The 21894-nt window shown below is 24.7% G+C and overlaps 5 protein-coding genes across 5 annotated transcripts; all 5 read left to right on the top strand. All coding sequences in view use genetic code 6, as the record gives it.

The window, feature by feature from the left end:
- Positions 1-1223: 1223 nt before the first annotated feature.
- On the top strand, positions 1224-10940 carry TTHERM_01034400 (type III restriction enzyme, res subunit family protein; the record flags this gene model as incomplete). Its single annotated transcript, XM_001012457.2, has 17 exons — positions 1224-1298; positions 1397-1501; positions 2060-2977; positions 3033-3323; positions 3386-4005; positions 4058-4508; positions 4562-4627; positions 4687-5691; positions 5890-6553; positions 6623-6690; positions 6749-7212; positions 7269-7534; positions 7750-7862; positions 7921-8649; positions 8748-9195; positions 9253-9362; positions 9420-10940. The coding sequence occupies 17 exons, from the start codon at positions 1224-1226 to the stop codon at positions 10938-10940; spliced, it is 7914 nt and encodes a 2637-aa protein (XP_001012457.2).
- A 560-nt stretch (positions 10941-11500) lies between these two features.
- TTHERM_001034409 (hypothetical protein) lies at positions 11501-12772 on the top strand (the record flags this gene model as incomplete). The annotated part of the gene is made up of 9 exons (XM_012796679.1): positions 11501-11592; positions 11676-11765; positions 11823-11912; positions 11970-12059; positions 12114-12209; positions 12266-12355; positions 12409-12498; positions 12546-12638; positions 12697-12772. The coding sequence occupies 9 exons, from the start codon at positions 11501-11503 to the stop codon at positions 12770-12772; spliced, it is 807 nt and encodes a 268-aa protein (XP_012652133.1).
- A 1361-nt stretch (positions 12773-14133) lies between these two features.
- On the top strand, positions 14134-15243 carry TTHERM_01034410 (hypothetical protein; the record flags this gene model as incomplete). Its single annotated transcript, XM_001012458.3, has 1 exon — positions 14134-15243. The coding sequence occupies one exon, from the start codon at positions 14134-14136 to the stop codon at positions 15241-15243; it is 1110 nt and encodes a 369-aa protein (XP_001012458.1).
- Positions 15244-15942: 699 nt separating this feature from the next.
- On the top strand, positions 15943-18139 carry TTHERM_01034430 (hypothetical protein; the record flags this gene model as incomplete). The annotated part of the gene is made up of 2 exons (XM_001012460.2): positions 15943-16444; positions 16992-18139. 2 exons carry the CDS (start codon positions 15943-15945, stop codon positions 18137-18139), a joined length of 1650 nt encoding a protein of 549 aa, XP_001012460.2.
- Positions 18140-20298: 2159 nt separating this feature from the next.
- Positions 20299-21282, top strand: TTHERM_01034440 (transmembrane protein, putative; the record flags this gene model as incomplete). The annotated part of the gene is made up of 1 exon (XM_001012461.1): positions 20299-21282. One exon carries the CDS (start codon positions 20299-20301, stop codon positions 21280-21282), a length of 984 nt encoding a protein of 327 aa, XP_001012461.1.
- Between the last annotated feature and the right edge of the window lie 612 nt (positions 21283-21894).

Here is a 21894-nt window from a genome sequence, read left to right on the forward strand (position 1 = left end):
AACATTCTATTAAAAATAAAAGCTAGTTTAAATAGCTATATGTAGTTAAGTCATTTATTCATAGTTAACTTTACTTTTTAAGGTCTGTTTAATTCAACAAAATCTATTAAAATCTAATTTTCTGTTACAAAAATAAGAATTTTAAAGATATTTTACCTCAGCCTATATGTCTTTAAATATGCTAGAAATAATAAATATCTTAAAGTCTTGCAAAAATTCTAATAAATTATAACCTAATTCATTTTATTTTAAATATTTACTTTGTTCAAAAAGATTTTGCAAAAAAAATGAAATTATTTTATAACATCCAAAATGCTTCAAAAGTAAACCAAATCTTTTATTTAAAATAGTTAAATAGAAATTGACATTATATTTCTAACAAAATATCAAAGAAAATATAGAAGTATTATCAATATATATGATGAAATAATTATTAATAATTAGATTTTTTAATTGAATCAGTTAAAGCAAATTAAAAAAGAATTTTAAATAAAATAATTTTTATTTCATAAAATATTTAATAAAATGAACAAATAATTTTTGCTTGAATTTATTTAACAAATAATTCATTCTCATAAATTTATTTTTGAACTCTTACGTTAAAAAATCAATTAAAGTTTTTTCTTTAATGTAGAACTGCTCTCATAAATATAAGCAGGAGGTCTTTAAAAAAAATGGATCTGTATTTTAAAATTTTAAGTAGAATAAAATTGTTTTCGCTATATGTGTGTGAAACTTGTTTGCTTGATGATTGCTCTAGAAGAATATATTATAAAAACTGTATGGAAGAAACAGAAGAAGAATAAATTATAGGATTTGAAAGTGTTAAGATTTATTTATTATTTTTTTTGATAAGATATGACAAAATAGCTAATAAAGTCCCTTGTCATACATGGATTTAATGAATGAAAAAGATTTTGGATAAATTAAGGATTTAAATAAAATAAAAGTGAAAAAAGTATATAATAGGTGATAATTTATTTTCTTTCTTTCTTTGTTTGTTTGTTTGATTGTTTATTTATTTGTAATTTATTATTTATCTGTCTGTCTTCTATAAAAATTAAATAAAAAAATTAAAGGCAAAATCCTTTTTTATCACATATATATTGCTTGCTTTTGCAAGAAAAAGTATTAAAGCGCAAAATTAAGAAATAGCAAAAAGAGATATTCATATATAAATTCATTAATAAGTTTCTTTATAGATTAAACCACTTAAGTAGTAAATGAGTGATAAAGATTTAGGAGAAGGTAAAAATAAGCACTTCATTACAACCTTAGTCCACTATGCAAATAAAGAAGTAACCATTTAAAAATCATCTTATTTTAATAGATTAATTTTACTTAAAGCACATCAAATTGCTTTTCATTATTTTTAAATTTATTATTTTTATGGTAGAAATGCAGATTTACTTGGAAGTTAAGGGAAAAAACGTCAGGTTACGAAAACAATGACGATAATACAGTTAAAAGAACTAAGAATCAAAGAGAAGATTACATTAAAGTAAGAATTATTCTTTATAGAAAGGATACATATCATTTAGATGATTAACTCTTTAATTATTCAAAATGAATATTTTCGTTTCTACAATTTTATCAAAACCAAACTAAACAAGATTTTCTTTTCAGTTGAGAGCAAAATTATTATGAAATCAATTTTTTAATCAAGGCAAACATAATAGAAGGAATAAGGTTGAAAAAGTAAAGTTTTATAAAGCAAAATGAAGTTTTTAGATTAATTGTTTGAGAGGATAAAAGTTTAGGTCAAATCAATTTTTTTGAATTAAAGTAGAATATACTGAAATTATTTTATTAAGGATTTTAAATAAAATAAAAATTTGAATTCATGTCAAATTGTTAAATGAATTGATTTAAATTTAATCTTAATTGCGTTGATATTTGAGAAAATTCATTTAAAAGTTTTAAAATGAATTTATATTTAAAGCTCAGATGAAAATGAATGAATATTTGATTTGGTTTTGGACAATAAAAAATAGAGTTTAATCAATATAAATAAATTAGAATAAAAAACAATAATCATAATTTTTATTTAATTTAATAGAAATATAAGGATACTTCATATGAGGACGAGTAGACTGAGATGAAATTAAGAAGAATGGATATTATTTATAGATTATACTACACTGAAGACGCAAAATTACGAAAATTAATGATGGATTATAAGACTTATGTTAAGAAGATAGGAATAGATATATAAAAGCTGGAAGAACATAGTGAATTATAGCATAATTTAAGATGCGTTGGCTATTATTAGGGTATTTATAAGATGTATAAGGAAGCTTAACTTAGACCAGATGAATGCAATCTTGTCTTTATGTAATTGATGAAGAAAGACTATGAGCCAAAATATAAATTAGAAAACAGCGAAGAACCTTATAATTTATTATTGAGTTTGTTTTATATCATAGAAGATATGCAAAAGCAGATCATGGAAACTCCAATTTTTGATGAAAAGGATGAGTCTAAGACAAAAATTATAAAAGAGTATAAGATGATTGATGAAGATTCTAAGCCTTTAGAATATGTTGATTCTTATAATGAAAATACGCATGAAAACATTATTGAATTCAGATATGGTTATGATTTGTTTGATGAATTCAGAAGTGATGAAATAGTTTAAATCAGATAAAAAGAAAAGCTCAATTATGTTAAGGAGTTCTATGAAAGATATGAAGATGTTTTGAAAAACAAATCACCTGATTTTTGGTAGTTTTTATTGTTTGATGTTTTGAAGGCGTTGTGCAACAAAAGTAATACTGATGAACAATTGCAAGAAATTCTCATGAATCTTTTGGATGACTTTGATGCTTGCAGATTTTTGCTTTCTAATAGAAAAGAAATCATCCTTTACTTGTATAAAAATCACTTCGCAAAGGATAAACAATTCTCATCCTCAATAAGCTCTATGAAAACTGATGACTCGCAAGGTTTGACCAACTATGAAATTTTGAAGTCAATTGTAAATAATTTTTAAAAATGTGTTTTGATGTTCTTATGAAAAATAAAATAAATAGGGTATGAAAGATATAGATATCGAAAGGGAGTCTAGATTAGGATTAAAGAAAAAAGATTTAGATTAAAAAGTTTCATAGGCTTAAAGCAAAAATTAATATGATGTTGATGACGAATTTTCTGAAATAGATTTTATCAAATAAGAATAAAGTTAATTAGTATAAAGAATTCCCTCTCTTGAAAAAAGTGATTATCCAGAATACATTTAACTTAAAATATCTCCAATGCCAAGACATCACACTCACGTTACTGATCTTGTTAAAATCGAAGGAAATTTCCCTGATTGGGCAAGAGTAAGAAATTACTTTTAATTTTAAATGAATAATTGAGTTAACAAAATTTTAATTTAAATTAGGAAGCATTTGGTTCAATTTAGTCATTAAATGTAGTACAATCCAAAGTTTACAAAACTGCCTTTTAGACAGATGATAACATTTTAATTTGCGCCCCTACTGGTGCTGGTAAAACAAACATCGCTTTGATGACTGTTTTAAGAGAAATAGAGAAACACATCAATCCTCAAACTAAATAGCTTATTGATCCTACTTTTAAAATTATTTATATTTCCCCTATGAAGGCATTAGCTAGTGAAATAGTAGACAAATTTTCAGGAATGCTTAAACATATGAATGTTAAATGCAAAGAATTAACTGGTGATATGCAACTCACTAAAAAGGAAATAGAAGAAACATAAATTATAGTTACTACCCCTGAAAAATGGGATGTCTTCACACGTAAGAAAAACGAAGTTGCTGAAACTCTTCGTTTGTTAATTATTGATGAAATCCACTTACTTAACGACGAAAGAGGTCCTGTTTTAGAATGTTTGGTTTCTCGTACTCTACAAAATATTGAAAGATAGTAAAAATCAGTCAGAATGCTTGGTCTTTCTGCTACTCTTCCTAACTATTTGGATGTCGCTTCTTTCCTCCACGTTAAAAAGGAATCAGTCTTTTTCTTCGATGCAACATACAGGTATTTTTAGTTAATAAAATCTAAACCTAATTTTTTTTTGATTATTTTATAGACCCGTTCCTCTCATGCAAAGATATATTGGTGTTAGAGAACCAAAATAATCAGGCTTTAAAGTGAAAAGAAAGAAAATCGATATTTATAATGACTTGTCTTATTCTATTTCTAAGGGTATTTTAGAGCACAAAAAGCAAGTTTTGATTTTCGTCCATTCAAGAAAAGAAACCATAGTTACTGCTTAATATGTATTGAAGAAAGCTCAAGATTGCGGAGAATTGCATTTGTTCAAGCCAGTTAATAGCGATAAGCATTCCTTACCAAAAATTAAAGACAAGGAACTATAAAAGTTAGCTCCTTGGGGTTTAGGTTTCCATCATGCAGGTATGTTGAGAAAAGATAGAAATATTGTTGAAAAAATGTTTAACGATGGCCAAATTAGAATTCTCGTCGCAACAGCTACTTTAGCTTGGGGTGTTAACTTGCCTGCTTATGGTGTTATCATTAAAGTAATTTATTTGATTCGAAGGCAATTAAAATTTATTTAATATTAAACTAAAAGGGTACTGATGTTTACGATCCAAGCAGAGGTGGAACTTAGGATTTGTCTGTTCTCGATATTTAATAAGTAAAGATAATTAATTATATGATTTAAATTGAATTTTAATTTGCTTCTTATCAAAATAGATGTTTGGTAGAGCTGGTAGACCTTAGTTCGATAACAATGGTGAGGCAACTTTGATGACTGATATAAATAAATTGAACTCCTTTGTTGCTCAATTAAATAATGCAAGTTTTATTGAAAGTAGATTTACAGCACACTTAAAGGAAGCCCTTAATGCTGAAATAGCTTTGGGAAATATAGCCACATTAAAAGAAGCATTTGATTGGGTTAACTACACTTTTTACTCTATCAGATTGAGAAGAAATCCTATGGGTTATGGTTGCAAGATAGCTCAAAATAAAGAACTCTCTATAGAAATGCATATAACAGAAACCATCGAAAATGCACTTGAACATTTAGACAAGTTGAGATTGATCAGATGGGACAGATAAAATAATTATTTAGCATCTACAGAATTGGGTAGAATTACCTCTCACTATTATATTAATTGCGATACTATGAACACTTTTTGCAAAGGGTTTGGTATTTCTCTAGATAATGATGAAGACATTGAAGAAAATGAGTAAAAGAGAACTGAATATAAATCCGATTTAGGCATATTAAAGATTATTTCTCAAGCTAAGGAATTTGAAAATATCAAGATGAGACCAGAAGAAACTGAAGAACTTGCTGTAGTTATCAAGAAATACTGGATTTTTGAAGAATAAATTGATATCAACATTAAGAAAATAGGCACAAACGATAGCACTTCAGCTGATAATAATACTCTTCTCATTGATACACCTGAAAAAATCTTAGCTCTTATTTCAGGTTATCTTACCAAATATCAATACGAGAACTTTTCACTCATATCTGACTCTTAATTCGTCATTCAAAATTCAATCCGTCTATTGAGATGTATGCTCGATATAGTCACTAAAAAATCTATGGCTTCTAACGCAGAGCTTGTTCAAAGATGGTGTAAATACATTGAATCCAGACTAGTCCCAGACGAAAGTCCTCTCCATCAATTCTGTAAATCAAACTGGCAAGGATATAACTCATTCAAGCAAAGAAAAGAGTTCAAGGTAAAAAAATTAATTTAGATAAATTTTTATTAAAAATAAAAAGAAAGTTCAAATATGAAAAATGAAAATATTGCAATAAATTTTAATTATTTTTAGATTTTTATTTCCATTTAATTTAGATGAAAAGTTTATCTTATTATTCTGATAATATTTCAAATAAAATAAAATTATATTAATTTATTTTATTCAATTTAACAGGATGGTTTCATCTCTGAAGATGTCGTTTATAAGATTGATGACAGAGAAATAAGCTTGGATACAATAAGAGAAATGCCAGCTACTGAATTAGCTCATGCTATTAATTGGAATACAAGAATTGCTACTGTTATTAAAAAGTTTGTTTGTTTCATTCCTAGAGTTGAGGTTGAATATTCTGTTCGTCCTATTGCTTAAACAGTCCTTAAAGTAGATGTTTTAATTACACCAAAGTGGTCTTGGTCTAATAGATGGCATTCTAAATCTGAATTGTTCAATTTAGTTGTTGATGATGAAAATGAAATTTTACATCACGAAAGCTTTACAATCAGCTAACAATAAGTCTTTACTTCAACTCCTACTGAAATAAGTTTCTTCGTTCCTTTCAGAGACTCCAAGGTTCCCTATTACAGATTACTTGTTTAGCATGACACTTGGGTCAACTAACCTGAAACTGAAGTACAAATTAATTTAGAACATATTTATTTCCAAGGTGAGAAGATGGAATACACTGAATTGCTTGATCTCCATCCCTTACCTATTTCTGCCCTTAACAACTCTGATTTTGAGCAAATTTACAAAATGAAATACTTCAATCCTAATTAAACTCAAATATTCCATGCAATGTACAACACTGACCACAACATTCTTATTGGTTCTCCCACAGGTAATATTAATTAATTTATTCATTAACATATTTATTGATTGAATGAAAACATTTTAATCTATATAAAAGGTTCTGGTAAAACCATTATGTCCGAATTATCTGCCCTTAGAGTTTTCAACTTATATCCTGAAAAGAAGGTAATGCTAGTTAGTTTATTGAATAAATTTAAAATAAAATCTAAATTTTATAAAATAGGTTATTTATGTAGCACCCTTGAAAGCTATAGCTAAAGAAAGATTAGCAGATTGGGAAGTTCGTTTTGGAAAAATTGGAAAAACTGTGCTAGAATTGACTGGTGATTACACTCCTGATTTAGATGCATTGCTCAAGGCAGATGTTTTGATTACTACACCTGAAAAGTGGGATGGTATTTCACGTAACTGGCACAATAGAAACTATGTCTAAAAGACAGGTTTGGTTATTTTTGATGAAATCCATTTGCTTGGTTAAGACAGAGGACCTGTTTTAGAAGTTATTGTTTCCCGTATGAATATGATTTCCTCAAAAACAGGACATAAGGTTAGAATGGTTGGTCTATCTACAGCTATGGCTAATGGTACAGATGTTGCTGATTGGTTTGGTGTTCCTAAAAATTATTTCTTCAACTTTAGACCTCACGTTCGTCCAGTTCCTCTTAAAATCTATTTTGATGGTTTTAGGTAAAAAATTAATTATAATTAATTTAAATCTTTAATTTTACCTTCATAAAAAAAAGCGCAAAAGCATATTGTCCTAGAATGGCTGAAATGAATAAGCCTGCCTTCTAACAAATCAGAAAGTTTGGTGAAAAGAAACCCGTTCTTGTTTTTGTTTCATCAAGAAGACAAACAAGATTAACTGCTTTAGATTTAATAGCTCATGCCATGCATGATATCGGTGGCGGATAGAGTCCTTTCGTAATGTGCTAAGAAGACGAGCTTTAAATCTATTTAGAAAACGTTAAAGATGAATATCTTAAATAAACCCTCTCATTTGGTATCGGTAATGCTCACTAAAAATAAATTATAATAATTTTTATTTAAAATTAAAAACATACTCTTAAAATTTTTAAGATAAAAATAAAAAATATCTTTTATTTTAAATTGATTTAAACAAAATTTTACATAAAAATGTACAAAATATCAAAAATAAAAAAGAAGTTAGATTATATATTTTGAATAAATTTGTATTAAAGGGTTATTTTAAATATTAATTAGGTATGCATCATGCAGGTTTGGATCAAGATGATAGAAAAATTGTTGAAGAATTGTTCTTGAACCACAAAGTTTAAATTTTAGTTGCCACTTCAACTCTAGCTTGGGGTGTTAACGTATGAATGATATTTATTTATTATTTATATTTTTAATATATAATTTAAAATATTAAAGCTTCCTGCTCGTTTGGTAATCATTAAAGGTACTGAGTATTTTGATCCTAAGACAAAGAGATATGTAGACATGCCTGTTACTGATATTTTATAGATGATTGGTCGTGCTGGTCGTCCACAATTCGATGATAAAGGTATTGCTTGTGTTTTTGTTGAGTAAAGCAAAAAGAATTTCTATAGAAAATACTTGAATGATCCTTTCCCTATCGAATCATCTCTTATCAGCCAAATCCATGACCACTTTAATGCAGAAATAGCTAGTGGTACTATTACTAACAAACAATAATGCATGGATTGGATTACATGGACATATTTCTTCAGACGTATGCTTAAAAATCCTACTTATTACAATTTAGAAAACGCAGAAACCAAGCAAGTTAAAAAGTTCTTAATTGAGTTGGTCGATGAATGTATGAACAGACTAGCTGAACATGGTTGCATAACCATTGATGACGAATTAAAATTCAATGTTACTCCAACTTTCTTAGGTTAGCTTGCTGCTTTCTACTATATTAAGCACGAATCAGTTTTCTACTTTGAAAAAAATCTAACTGCTAATATTACTATCCCAGAACTTATCAGAGTTCTTTCATACTGCAAAGAATTCGAAGAAATTCCTCTCCGTCACAACGAAGAAAATTACAATGAAGCTCTCTCTAAGATTTGTCCTCTTAAGTGTGATAAGAGTGCTTTCAGTTCTTCAAATGAAAAAACTTTCCTTCTTTATTAAGTAAATTTTATTATTTTATTTCACTCAAAAAATAACTCAAATAAATTTAATTTTGTTTTTTAACATTGTTTACATAATAAAATTTATCAATTAATTAGGTTCACTTATTTAGATTACCTCCTCCTATTAGAGATTACATTACTGATGCAAAGATCGTTGTTGATAGTTCTGTTCGTATTTTGAGTGCCATGATCGACTTAGTAGCTGAAAAGAGATACTTGAATACATGCATTAATTTATGTATGATCATGCAAATGATTATGCAAGCTGTTTGGTTTGATTAGAGTCCATTAATCAATGTTCCTCACTTCGACTAGCAGATTGTGAAGAAATTGGGATTGGTCCACTTCTGTCAATTAATAGAAGAATATAAAAAGGAAACTCTTCGTCCTACTCTAAAGAAGATAGATAAGAAATTCGGTGATGATAAACTCTGGAGAGAAGTCGAAGAAGCTATCAAATCACTACCAGATATTTCCTTTAGGGCCAGAATTTATCCTTTCGACTCTGAAAAATTGCAAAAGCAAGATGTTAACTTGAAACAATGTAATTTATCTAATTAAATAATTAAAAAAAACATTTCCATTTATTAATAAAATAAAGCTGAAATTTAACTCACTGAAGGAGGTGAAGCAGTGGTTTAAATTATTATTGATAAGGAGAATGAAAAATATCCCAATAAGGTGATTGTTTAGAAGACAGGAAAAATTAAAGTATGAATTTTATAAATATAAATAGAATTTAAGTTTAAAAATAATTATTATATTTAGGATGCATCTTGGTGGGTTTTAATTGGTGATGAATACACAGGCAAGCTTCATGCTTTGAAGAAAATATTCTTCAAAAAGAATTTAAAGAAGGATATTCAAATTATTTTACCTGAGAGCTTCGAAACTAGCAAAAAGCTGACTGTTTTCTTGGTTTCTGATTCATATCTTGGATTAGATTAAGTTTTCTATTTAAATTTAAGAAGCAAAGACTAAAAAGCTGATGAAAAATATTAAGCCTAAAGCGATGAATCAGATAGTGACATTCCAAAGCCAATTAGATAGAGACTTAGTGATGATGAAGATGACAAACAAAAGAAGAAAGAAAAGCCTTCTTATCCTAAATTCTCTAAAGGCAACACATTAAAGAAGAGCAAGGCAAAAGAAGAAGAAAATAGCGATGAAGAAGAAGAAGAAAAAGATTAATAAAAAGAAAGTCCTGAAAAGAAACAAGATACTAGTGACTAAAAGCAAGAAGATAAAAAGAAAAATATTCTTTAGAAAAAGAAAAAAGAAGGAGATGATGAAAATAGTAAAGCTAACGATAGCAGGAAAGATGATGATAAAGACTTTGATAGAAGCAAAGGAAATAACCTATATAAAAAGAAAGATGACACTTAAAAGTAAAACGAAAAGAAAGAGTCTGACTAAAGTAACAATAAATAAGAGAGAAAGGATCAACCTGCTAAAGGAGGAGATAATAAAGATTTTAAAAAGAAAAGGGATAACAGAGAACGTAAGCCTAAATACAACAATGATAGAAGACAATAAGATTCTGAAGATGAAGATGAATATGATGTAGGCTATAAGACTAAAGAGGGCTCTCACATCGATGAATTCACTCGTAAAAGAAGAGAAGAAAAGAATATGGATAAACTTGATAACTAAAATAATGCTCAGAATGAAGATGACGAAGATATAGTTTAAAAAATAAAAGAAGATAGTGACTTTAGTGATGAAGAAGAAGAAAACCAAAGATCAAAATACAGAAATAAAAGAGGTGGCGGTGGTGGATAAAACTTTAGTCGCGGTAGTGGTAACTAAGGTGGTAATAAATACACTGGAAATTAATTAAGAAAGAAAAATGATGACGATTACTAACCCAGACAAAGAGAAAATGATGATTAAAAAAAGAGAAATTTCTAAGGCGAGAGAAAGTTCAATGAAAATTAAAATTAAGGAGAAAAGCGTGAATATGAGAAGAAGCCCTACGAAAAGAAGCAATATGAAAAGAAAGAAACTCAATTCGTGCCAAAAGAAAAGAAAGAACCTGTTTATGAACCCAAAGAAAATCCATCCTCTTCTTCTTAATCCTAACAATAGTAATAAAAATCAGAGGCTCCAAAACAACAAACTCAAACTAAGCCACCACCAACTGGTTTTAAACTAAGACGTAAAAATAGCGACGAATTAAATGCAGAAGATAAAAAGAGTTCAAACAATAACAATAATAATAGAAATAATAATAGTAATAATAACAACAACAATAATAATAACAGAGGTGGCAATAACTCTAAGCGTTGATTTCAATATTTCAATAAATTACTTAATGAATAAATAATTTGACTGAAAAATGTATTATTACAATTTTGCATTATAAACAAACATTTACTCAATAAATAAAAAAATAAATAAATATAATGAATGATTAATCATGAATAAAGTATTCTTTCTTTCTACCTATTTATATTTAAATTAATTACTTTATCTTGTAAAAAATATTCAATCATATCTGTTTTCAAAATTTTATAAAAACAAATCATCGAAATTATTTTATCTTAAATCATATTTACACAAAAATGCAAGCAGAATTAGTTTTATTAATTTAATGGTTGAAAAAATATTTATTTGCGAAATAAGATTTCTTTTATTTTTATATTTTTGAATGTATTTTGTATTTATCAAGCAAATGCAATTAGAATTAAAAAAATCTTTGCAAAGAATTATTAATTTAGATTAAAAATATAGAATGATTAAGATTAATTATAATATTTAGTAAATTCATTAATTTCTGATAATTTATTAAATAATATATTATATTCTATCATTTTTGTATAATAAGAAATATAAAAATTATAAATAAAATGTAACTAATCAAGGCACTTTTCAGATAAAATGATAATTCCTCTGATCAATCTAAATATTTAACTGAAGAAAATATTAAATTTTTATTTTGGTAAGTAGAATTTTCATTGCTTAGGATGCTTAGTCGTTTGGATTTGAATAATATTAATTCATTTTTATAAAACTAAAAAATAGGTATGATAGGGATAATGCAAATGATATAAACAATAAAATGAAATAAATTTCTTAAAATAATCATCTTAAATCGATAGTGCTTGAATTTATGTAAATATCAATTTGTTTTTCAACAATTCATGTATTTTTATCTATATTTATTCACAGAGATAGGTTTGATTTGGCATAAAATTTCGAAAAGTATATAAATTATCTATCAAGCTGCTAAAATTTAGTAGATGTTAACATTAACTTAAGGTATTGATAAATTATTTACATAGGATATTTATCAACAAGCGTATATCAATATAAAAGAAACTGTAAGATAGAAGACACATAATTGCAGAACATATGCTTGGCTATAGAAAAGCTTTAAAATCTCAAAGTATTAAAACTAAATGTTGGGTATAACAATTTTAATATTTAACTTACACTGACTTGAACTATATTTAAATTTAGAGACAACTAAATTCTTTAGGGAGATACTGAAGAAAATTAAATATCTAAAATGATTTAAAATATGCCATAAATTGAATCTCTGAGCTTTAATTTTATGTAATAAATTTATATTAAGATATTAAAAGATAAATCTCCAATAAAAATATTTTTAGGTTTGTATTTAACTCTGGGAATAAAGTAACTTAAATAATTAAGACAATTTCTAATTTATAGAAAATCGTTCATCTAGATGTCGTTTTTTGGTAATTTATTGCATCAATTATTGTCGAAAATGTATTTTTAATGAATAAAATAGGGCAGTAGCTCTCACTAATGATTAAGCTACTAGTATTGGCCAATGCTTGAACAAGATGATTAATCTAAAATACTTATATTTAGATTTTAAGTAAAATTAATATAATTTTATTTATATTTAACTTTATCTAAATAAAGGGCTACTAGAATATAACACAATGTTATTAATAATTACTTCTAGCAAGTATTTCCTAATCTTTAAAATTTAATTTCACTTCGAGTAGATTTGAGGTAAATTAAATATCTTTAATATTTATTTATAAAATTTATTAATTAATATTTTTTAAAGAGCTTTAGGCTTTAGTGTAAACAAACGTTCCCTCTTTAAGATTATGAGACTTATGAATATTCAAGTATTATGCTGACTTTGAATATTTTCATTATTTATAAATTGTATAGAAATTAACTTTAATATAATTATAAAAGAACCAAACAAAATTTTCAAATACTTTCAAGCTTTTTTTAGAATAAGCAAAACATTAAATGTTATTTAATCACTTTTATGTATGAGGAGTTTAAAATTTTTCTTCTCATTTTTTAATATATTAATAAGTGAAAAAATGATTTTTAATTTTTATCATAAACTACACTTTTAATATTCGTAAAATATTTTAAATTGCACTTCATTCCAAAATAAAAAACGTTTAATTTAAATTTCCTTTTTTCCTGCTTTTGAAATATTGAAGAAGTTTAAGAAAAAATATTAGCTTTTATAAATACTAATAATAAAGATAAATTAAGTCTAATCTTTTTATTTTTTCTAAATAAATATTTATTTTATTTTTATTCTTCATAGATCTTTTTAATTCTAATTGATAAGCGTCTATAAGAAATTTAGAATTGAATGTAGATAATAAAAATTTTTTTTTTCCTGGTTGGAAAGGATTTAAATAATGATCGCAAATAAATTTTTTTTATACTATTTTATACTTTTGAAGAAAAAATTAATCTATTAGCACTAATAAATACTGATAATTAAGATAAATTAGGTCTAATCTTTTTATTTTTCTATATTAAATATTTATTGTAGAGGGATCTTTTTAGTACTAATAGATACGCGTATATAAGAAATTTAGAAATGAATGAAGATATATGAATATTTTATTTTCTGGTCGGAAAGGAATTAAATTATGATCGAAAATATTTATTTTCAATATTTTTTTATACTATTGAAGAAAAAATTAATCTATTAGCACTAATAAATACTGATAATTAAGATAAATTAGGTCTAATCTTTTTATTTTTCTTTTTTTAATATTTATTGTAGAGGGATCTTTTTAGTTCTAATAGACACGCGTAGATAAGAAATTTAGAATTGAATGAAGATAATAAAAAATGTTTATTTCCTGATTGGAAAGGATTTAAATTATGATCGAAAATAAATATTTTATTTAGGGAAAAACTAATATTTCTATATTATTTTATACTTTTGAAGAAAAAATTAATTTATTAGCACAAATAAATACTAATAATTAAGATAAATTAGGTCTAATCTTTTTATTTTTCTTTATTTAATATTTATTTTATTTTTATTGTAAACAGATCTTTTTAATTCTAATAGATACGCTAGTGTCTATAAGAAATTTAGAATTGAATGAAGATAATAAAATTTTACTATTTCCTGATTGGATAGAATTTAAATTATAATCAAAAAGTATAGATCTATCAAAAATTTATATTATTTATTATCTCAATAATATTAATAGTTCAATATAGATATTTAGAAATGGATTAAAAATAATAGTCAGATTAAACTTCAAACCTAAAAATGTTCACTCTTAAGGTACAATAAACCCCTTTGCAGGATAAAAACTTAAGATTGATAACTATAAAAGAATATGCTACTTCGAGGACAGCATCAACTTATTTTACTTAAAACAATTTAATGAAGTAAGATAGTAAATTGTTTTAAATATCTAAAAACAGCTTTTTTGATGCTTTTTATGCTGCCTACATCTTGCATGGCGATGTAATGATTTCAGCTAGTGATATATGGCTTACTATTTGTCATAAATTCGCAGCAGAAATCAATAAAGATGCTGAAAAATATAGACATCTTTTTGTATCTCATGAAGGAAAGAAAGAGTTAACTATCTATCTTAATGGGCTATCCTAAGATTGGAAGGACTTTCCTTGCTAAAATAATAGATGGGACAAAGCGATGGAGTTATTTAGTGTTGAAATATCCAAAAACACTAAAGGAGACATAGCTTAATTAATTAAAAATGATTTCTCTTCTACTAATTGGATAGAAAAAGCTTCTTCTAATATATGCTTAATGTCTTAAATGCAAAATTATTTTGATTACAAAATGATGATGTGTGGATGCGGCATATAGAATGTTCATTTTGTTGGCGGAATTGAAGATTTTGAGCATTTAGCAGCAAAGATTTCTACTTTGAAATAAAATTATTAACTAAATAATTACTTTACAAATTACTTATCTAATGTATTAAAAATTGTTAATACCTTCATTAGCTAAATGCAAAACCCTAATTAGCCAGATATTGCTAAGTTCTGGAATAGTATATTTGAAGAAACAAGTGTGCCAAAGTATGGACTTTCTGGAATAAGATAAGGTGAATAGATATCTTTTAGAGGCTGGTTCAGACACTTCTTTAATGCTGATCAAATTTTAAAAGATGAAGTGCCATAATTTGCTTCTTAAGCTCCTGTGAAAGCATCTGATCAAATTAAAAATAAGAGTTACAATCTAACATTTATCACTAAAATGGAAGGTATAGAAGAAATAGAACCTAATGTTTTCCGTCCAAATATTAATATTAGTGTCTTAGATGCTGATTAAACTAAACAAAAAACTTAATAATTTTGGTGATATCAAAAATAATTTAAAATTTTCATATATGAATTTTTTCTTGTAATTGTTTGTTTGAATATACTATATAATTAAATAGTAAACCAATTATTCAAATATTAATTTAATTTCATAAAACAAAATGTTAAACACATATATTTTTCTAACCATCATTTTATTATCAAAATTTAATATAATACACATCAATTTATTTATATATTATGTAGATACTCAAAAATTAAGAGCCATTTTTGAGAAGAAAAAAAAATACTTTTAATTTAAAAAAAAGTTAAATTTTAAAATTTATTTAAATTATGATAAATTTCATACAAAATACATAAATATATATTAAATACTAATATTTAAGTTTATTTATAATTATGTTAATCTCTCTATTACAAAAAAAAATCTGCAATTAGCAATAATACTTTATATCTTATTTTATACTTTTGAAGACAAAATTAATCTATTATGACTAATAAATACGAATAATTAAGATAAATTAGGTCTAATGTTTGTATTTTTCTTGATTAAATGTTTATTTATTTTTATTGTACACAGATATTTTTAATTCATTAGATACGCTAGCGTCATTTAGAAATTTAGTATTGAGGAAAATAAAATTCTTTTATTTCCTAATTGGATAGAATTAAATTATGATCAACTTCTAATATATGCTTAATGTCTTAAATGCAACATTATTTTGATTACAAAATGAGGATGTGTGGATGCGGCATATAGAATGTTCATTATCTTGGCGGAATTGAAGATTTTGAGCATTTAGCAGCAAAGATTTCTACTTTGAAATAAAATTATTAACTAAATAAAGATTTTACAAATTACTTATCTAATGTATTAAAAATTGTTAATACCTTCATTAGCTAAATGAAAAACCCTAATTAGCCAGATATTGTTAAGTTCTGGAATAGTATATTTGAAGAAACAAGAGTGCCAAAGTATGAACTTTCTGGAATAAGATAAGGTGAATAGATTTCTTTTTAAGGCTGGTTCAAACACTTCTTTAATGCCTATGAAATTTTAAAAGATGAAGTGCTATAATTTGCTTCTTAAGCTCCTGTGAAAGCAACTGATGAAATTAAAAATGAGAGTTACAATCTAACATTTATCACTAAAATGGAAGGTATAGAAGAAATAGAACCTAATGTTTTCCGTCCAAATATTAATATTAGCGTCTAAGATAATATTTTTGCAAAACTAATAGGTTAAAAATATTTGTGATATCAAAAATAAAATAAAATTTTCATTATAATATAGATACTCAAAAATTAAGAACCATTTTCGAGTAAAAAAACATTTTTTAATTAAAAAAAAGGCACTTTTTTTGGGCAAAAAAGATACTTAGGGAATGCGTTAATTAATGAGCATTTACAGTATATTAAATACTAATATTTAAGTTTATTTAATATTATGTTAATCTTTCTATTACAAAAAAAAAATCTGCAATTGGCAATAATACTTTATATCTTATTTTATACTTTTGAAGAAAAAATTAATTTATTAGCACAAATAAATACGAATTATTAAGATAAATTAGGTCTAATATTTGTATTTTTCTTTATTAAATGTTTATTTATTTTTATTGTAGACAGATATTTTTAATTCTAATAGATACGCTAGCGTCTTTTAGAAATTTAGTATTGAGGAAAATAAAATTCTTTTATTTCTTAATTGGATAGAATTAAATTATGATCAAAAAATATAGATCTATCAAAAATTAATAATATTTATTATATCAATAAAATTAATAGTTCAATATAGATATTTAGAAATGGATTAAAAATAATAGACAGATCAAACTTCAAACCTAAAAATTTTCACACTTAAGGTACAATAAACCCCTTTGCAGGATAAAGACTTAAGATCGAAAACTATAATAAAATATGCTCCTTCAAATAGAGAATAAACTTTTTTTACTAAATAAACTTATTTTACTAAAAACAATTTAATGAAATAAGGTAGTAAATTGTTTGAAATATCTAAAAATAGCTTTTTTGATGCTTTTTATGCTGCCTACATCTTGCATGGCGATGTAATGTTTTCAGCTAATGATATATGGCTTACTATCTGCCATAAATTCGCAAAAGAAATTGATACAGATGCTGAAAAATATAGACATCTTTTTGTATCTCATGAAGGAAAGAAAGAGTTAACTATCTATTTTGATGGGCTATCCTAAGATTGGAAGGACTTTCCTTGCTAAAATAATAGATGGGACACAGCGATGGAGTTATTTAGTGTTGAAATATCCAAAAACACTAAAGGAGATATAGCTTAATTAATTAAAAGTGATTTCTCTTCTACTAATTGGATAGAAAAAGCTTCTTCTAATATATGCTTAATGTCTTAAATGCAACATTATTTTGATTACAGTATGACCGTGTGTGGATGCGGCATATAGAATGTTCATTTTGTTGGCGGAATTGAAGATTTTGAGCATTTAGCAGCAAAGATTTCTACTTTGAAATAAAATTATTAACTAAATAATTACTTTACAAATTATTTATCTGAATTATTAAAAATTGTTAATACCTTCATTAGCTAAATGAAAAACCCTAATTAGCCAGATATTGCTAAGTTCTGGAATAGTATATTTGAAGAAACAAGTGTGCCAAAGTATGGAGGTTCTGGAATGAGAGTTGGTGATTAGATTTCTTTTAAAGGCTGGTTCAGACACTTCTTTAATGCTGATCAAATTTTAAAAGATAAAGTGCCATAATTTGCTTCTTAAGCTCCTGTGAAAGCAACTGATGAAATTAAAAATAAGAGTTACAATCTAACATTTATCACTAAAATGGAAGGTATAGAAGAAATAGAACCTAATGTTTTCCGTCCAAATATTAATATTAGTGTCTTAGATGCTGATTAAACTCAACAAAAATTTTACAAATTTTGGTGATATCAAAAATAATTTAAAATTTTCATATATGAATTTTTTTTTGTAATTGTTTGTTTGAATATACTAGTAAACCAATTGGTCAAATATTAATTTAATTTCATACAACAAAATATTAAACACATATAAATTTCTAACCATCTTTTTATTAATCAAAACTTAATATAATACACATCAATTTATTTATATATAATTTAGATACTCAAAAATTAAGAACCATTTTCGAGTAAAAAAACATTTTTGAATTAAAAAAAATTGATTAATTTTTGTAAAATATAAGAAATCTAATAAAAAGAAAATAATAAAGATTTAGATATAAAAAAAATTCATTAGTAATATAAAATTTATTTGAAATAAATTTAATAAATTATTATTTTTATAAAAAGGAATGATAAATTATTTATCAGTATTTTATTTATTCTATTTTAAATATTTATATAAACGCTAAAAATATATTTTAAACTATAAATAATTTACTTTTTTAGTAATTAAAAAATAAATTTAAATAAAATATTATCAAAATTTATTATTAATAATAAAATATTATTTATCTTTCATTTTTAAAATCAATTCTTCAGAAATTAGCTTATATTTTACTTAGCCAATAGAGCTTAAAAAGGTAGTAAGAAAATTAATTAGTTAGTGCGCAAAAGCAAATAACTAAATAGTTCATCATTTATATTATAGATATATTTTCTTTTGATAATATACTAAAAATTCAGGCAAATAAATTAATAAAAATAAGCAATCAATGATATAAAGAGCAGTTTTTAACTAAAGAAAATTGTGTATAATTTTGTTTAGTTACAAATCATTATTTAATTTTATGCAAGCTTTGATTTTAATTAAATCTTAGTACTAGCTGATTTACAATTAATTCGCATTATTTTAATAAACGCAGTAAGTAAAGTTAATTTGACACATGAAACTTAACAAATAGAAGAAAATAATATAAAAAAATTAATTTATTTAAATATTTAAACATATTTATTTATTTTATGAAATTCAAATGAATCACTCAGATCTTATTGTTAAAAATTATTATTTCAATAATTCTACTTATGTCATTTTAAATTAATATTAGATTATGTTAGAACTTTATTAAATGCAAGATAAAAATTCAAAAACTTCTATGCTAATTCATATAATAACATTTTGCAAAAATAAAAGATGTTCTAACAATTGTTTATTTTTTAATTTATGGTTTAAATAACAAGATGCGAAAATTCAAATTGTTTTGTTTGAAATTTCGTCACAATATTATGTTTTGTCTAGTAAATCTATGTGCTTTAAATGGATTTATTGCTTCTAAAAAATTAGATGAGCGATTAATTTATTTTATTTGTGTTGAATGTTATTTATAAAAGGTATAAATTATCTTTGAAACTTGGTTGTTATAATTATACCAGTATTGTCTATTAGAGATAAAATTAATTACTTTGTCATGTTGTTTGATAATATTATAATTTACATTGTTATATTAACAAATATTGAAAAGTTAGATCTAAGAGTTATTATTTTGATATTACGCAAATTTATTCAATTTTGATTAATTTTGACTGCAACACTCTATTTTATTGTCTTCGATGAATTCAAATTTATAATTTAAACCTATTTAATGTAAATTTATCCTTGTTGATGTAATTAAAAGCATCTTGGTGTAATTAGTTCTACTGACTGAATCAGAAAATTTTTACAAATGAAAACAAACAAGATTGAATTTATTTTTTGAGATGTAATAATATTTTGGTTAAATTTATAGTTTGGAGTATAATCAATTTATCTTCTTTTTATTATATAATATTTCATATAATATATGCCAATACATTTTATCATTATAAAATTAAATAAATGATCATAATCTCTATTAAAAAATGAGATTGATGTTTGTTTTATTAGATTACCACAGGTACTTACTTTATGTGCTAATAAATTAAAGTATTATTTTTATATGATTTTGATGATTGAATTATTATTAATTAGTAAACAATAGTTGGTTGCTTCGGCAAAAATCAATTAAAAAGCTCTACAAATTTGTTTTGCCCAGTGATTTTTTGCATTCAAATAATTGATTTAATATCCAATAAAAATAATAAATAAATAATTAAATAAAACAAACAAATAAATAAATAATAAAATATCTAATCAATAAAATAAAATAAATGAACAAAGCTATTGTTTTCGTTGCAATAATAGCATTCACTGTTGCTCTTATGGATGACACTGCTATGACTGGCGGATGGTATAATTACAAGTTCAGTAACGGTTTCTAGTCCGATAATTCAAACCCTCTTACTAAAATTTTCAAAAAACTCTCTGCTGAATTACAAGAAAAAGGTATTTCTGACATCTAATTCACCTCTGTTACTTCTTAAGTTGTTAATGGCTAGAACTTCAAGATTAGATTTACTTATACTCAAATTGATTCTACCAAGACTGGCTATTGCTTAGCTTATGTTTCTTTCTCAGGAGAAACTTGCGAAATCCATGAAGTTGAATTAGAAACAACTCCCTTAGCTTCAAACAAGGACATGCAAAATGGTGGATGGTCAAACTTAATTATTCCTTCAAATTTTGAATCAGATCCAAATAATCCTCTCACTATGGCTATGAATAAAATTTCCAATGAATTAATGATGAAAAATATGACTTTCGTCAAGTTTGTCAGTATTTAATCTTAAGTAGTTGCTGGGTAAAAATTCAAAATTTAATTCTAATTCTTAAACAAAAATGGATAAATGAGCATTGGAAATTGTCTTGCTTATGTCAGATCTTGGGAAAACTTTGTTGAAGTTTCTGAATTATCCTTTACCAACCCACTTTAATTGTCTGTTCAAGATAATTAAAACTAAAATGGCGGATGGTCATCTTATAACTTCAACGTCAGTGAATTATAGAATGGAACTTCTATGTTCAGTTCTGCTTATAGCAAGCTCGTTAATACTCTTCTCAAATAAGCTATCACAATTGTATCAGTTTCTCACGTCGAATCATAAGTTGTCTCTGGCGTTAACTTCAAGATTTCATTCATTTACGCTGAAAAAAATAATTTGAAAACTGGTAAAGCTATTGTTTACATTCAAGAATGGACCTAAACAATCAAAATTACTTCTTTGGAGCTTGCAGGATAAGCAATCCAATATTGAAGCATCTCAAAGAAAAATAAATGAATTATTTTTGTTCTTAGCAACAAATAATCATTAACTATCTTGATAAAAAATTCAAGAATCATAGAATCATTAATCATAAAAATAAATGAAATTTATTCGAACTTTAGTATTTTAGTATTTTATCTTTCTATATAAATTATTCTATTTAATATCATATAAATCCAAATCATATATTTTAAAAACCTTTTAGGATATTTTAATCTTTAAATTTAGAAAATTTTCTAATATAACACTTTTCAATATTAAAAAATTATCATCATTATTTATTAGCAATGATTTAAAGATATTAAATTTAAGAAAATATACAAAAAAAAATTTATGATATATTTTGAAATATTAAACGAAAAATAGTTTCTGTGTTATCAAAATATTTATAAATTTATTTCAAAACCTTTTTTAAATTTTGCAAATTCTATTTTATCAAAAATATTTGCAAATATATTAAATATTTATTTCAATGCAATTAGAAATATTATCAAATTATCTATTTACAACTTTGTTAAGTATTATAGATAAATAATGATAAAACTAAAAGTATATTTTATTATTTTTTATTTTTTTTTAATTCAAAATTTCTTTATTTATTTA

Source organism: Tetrahymena thermophila, assembly GCF_000189635.1.
Source record: "Tetrahymena thermophila SB210 genomic scaffold scf_8254711, whole genome shotgun sequence".
Taxonomy (NCBI): domain Eukaryota; phylum Ciliophora; class Oligohymenophorea; order Hymenostomatida; family Tetrahymenidae; genus Tetrahymena; species Tetrahymena thermophila.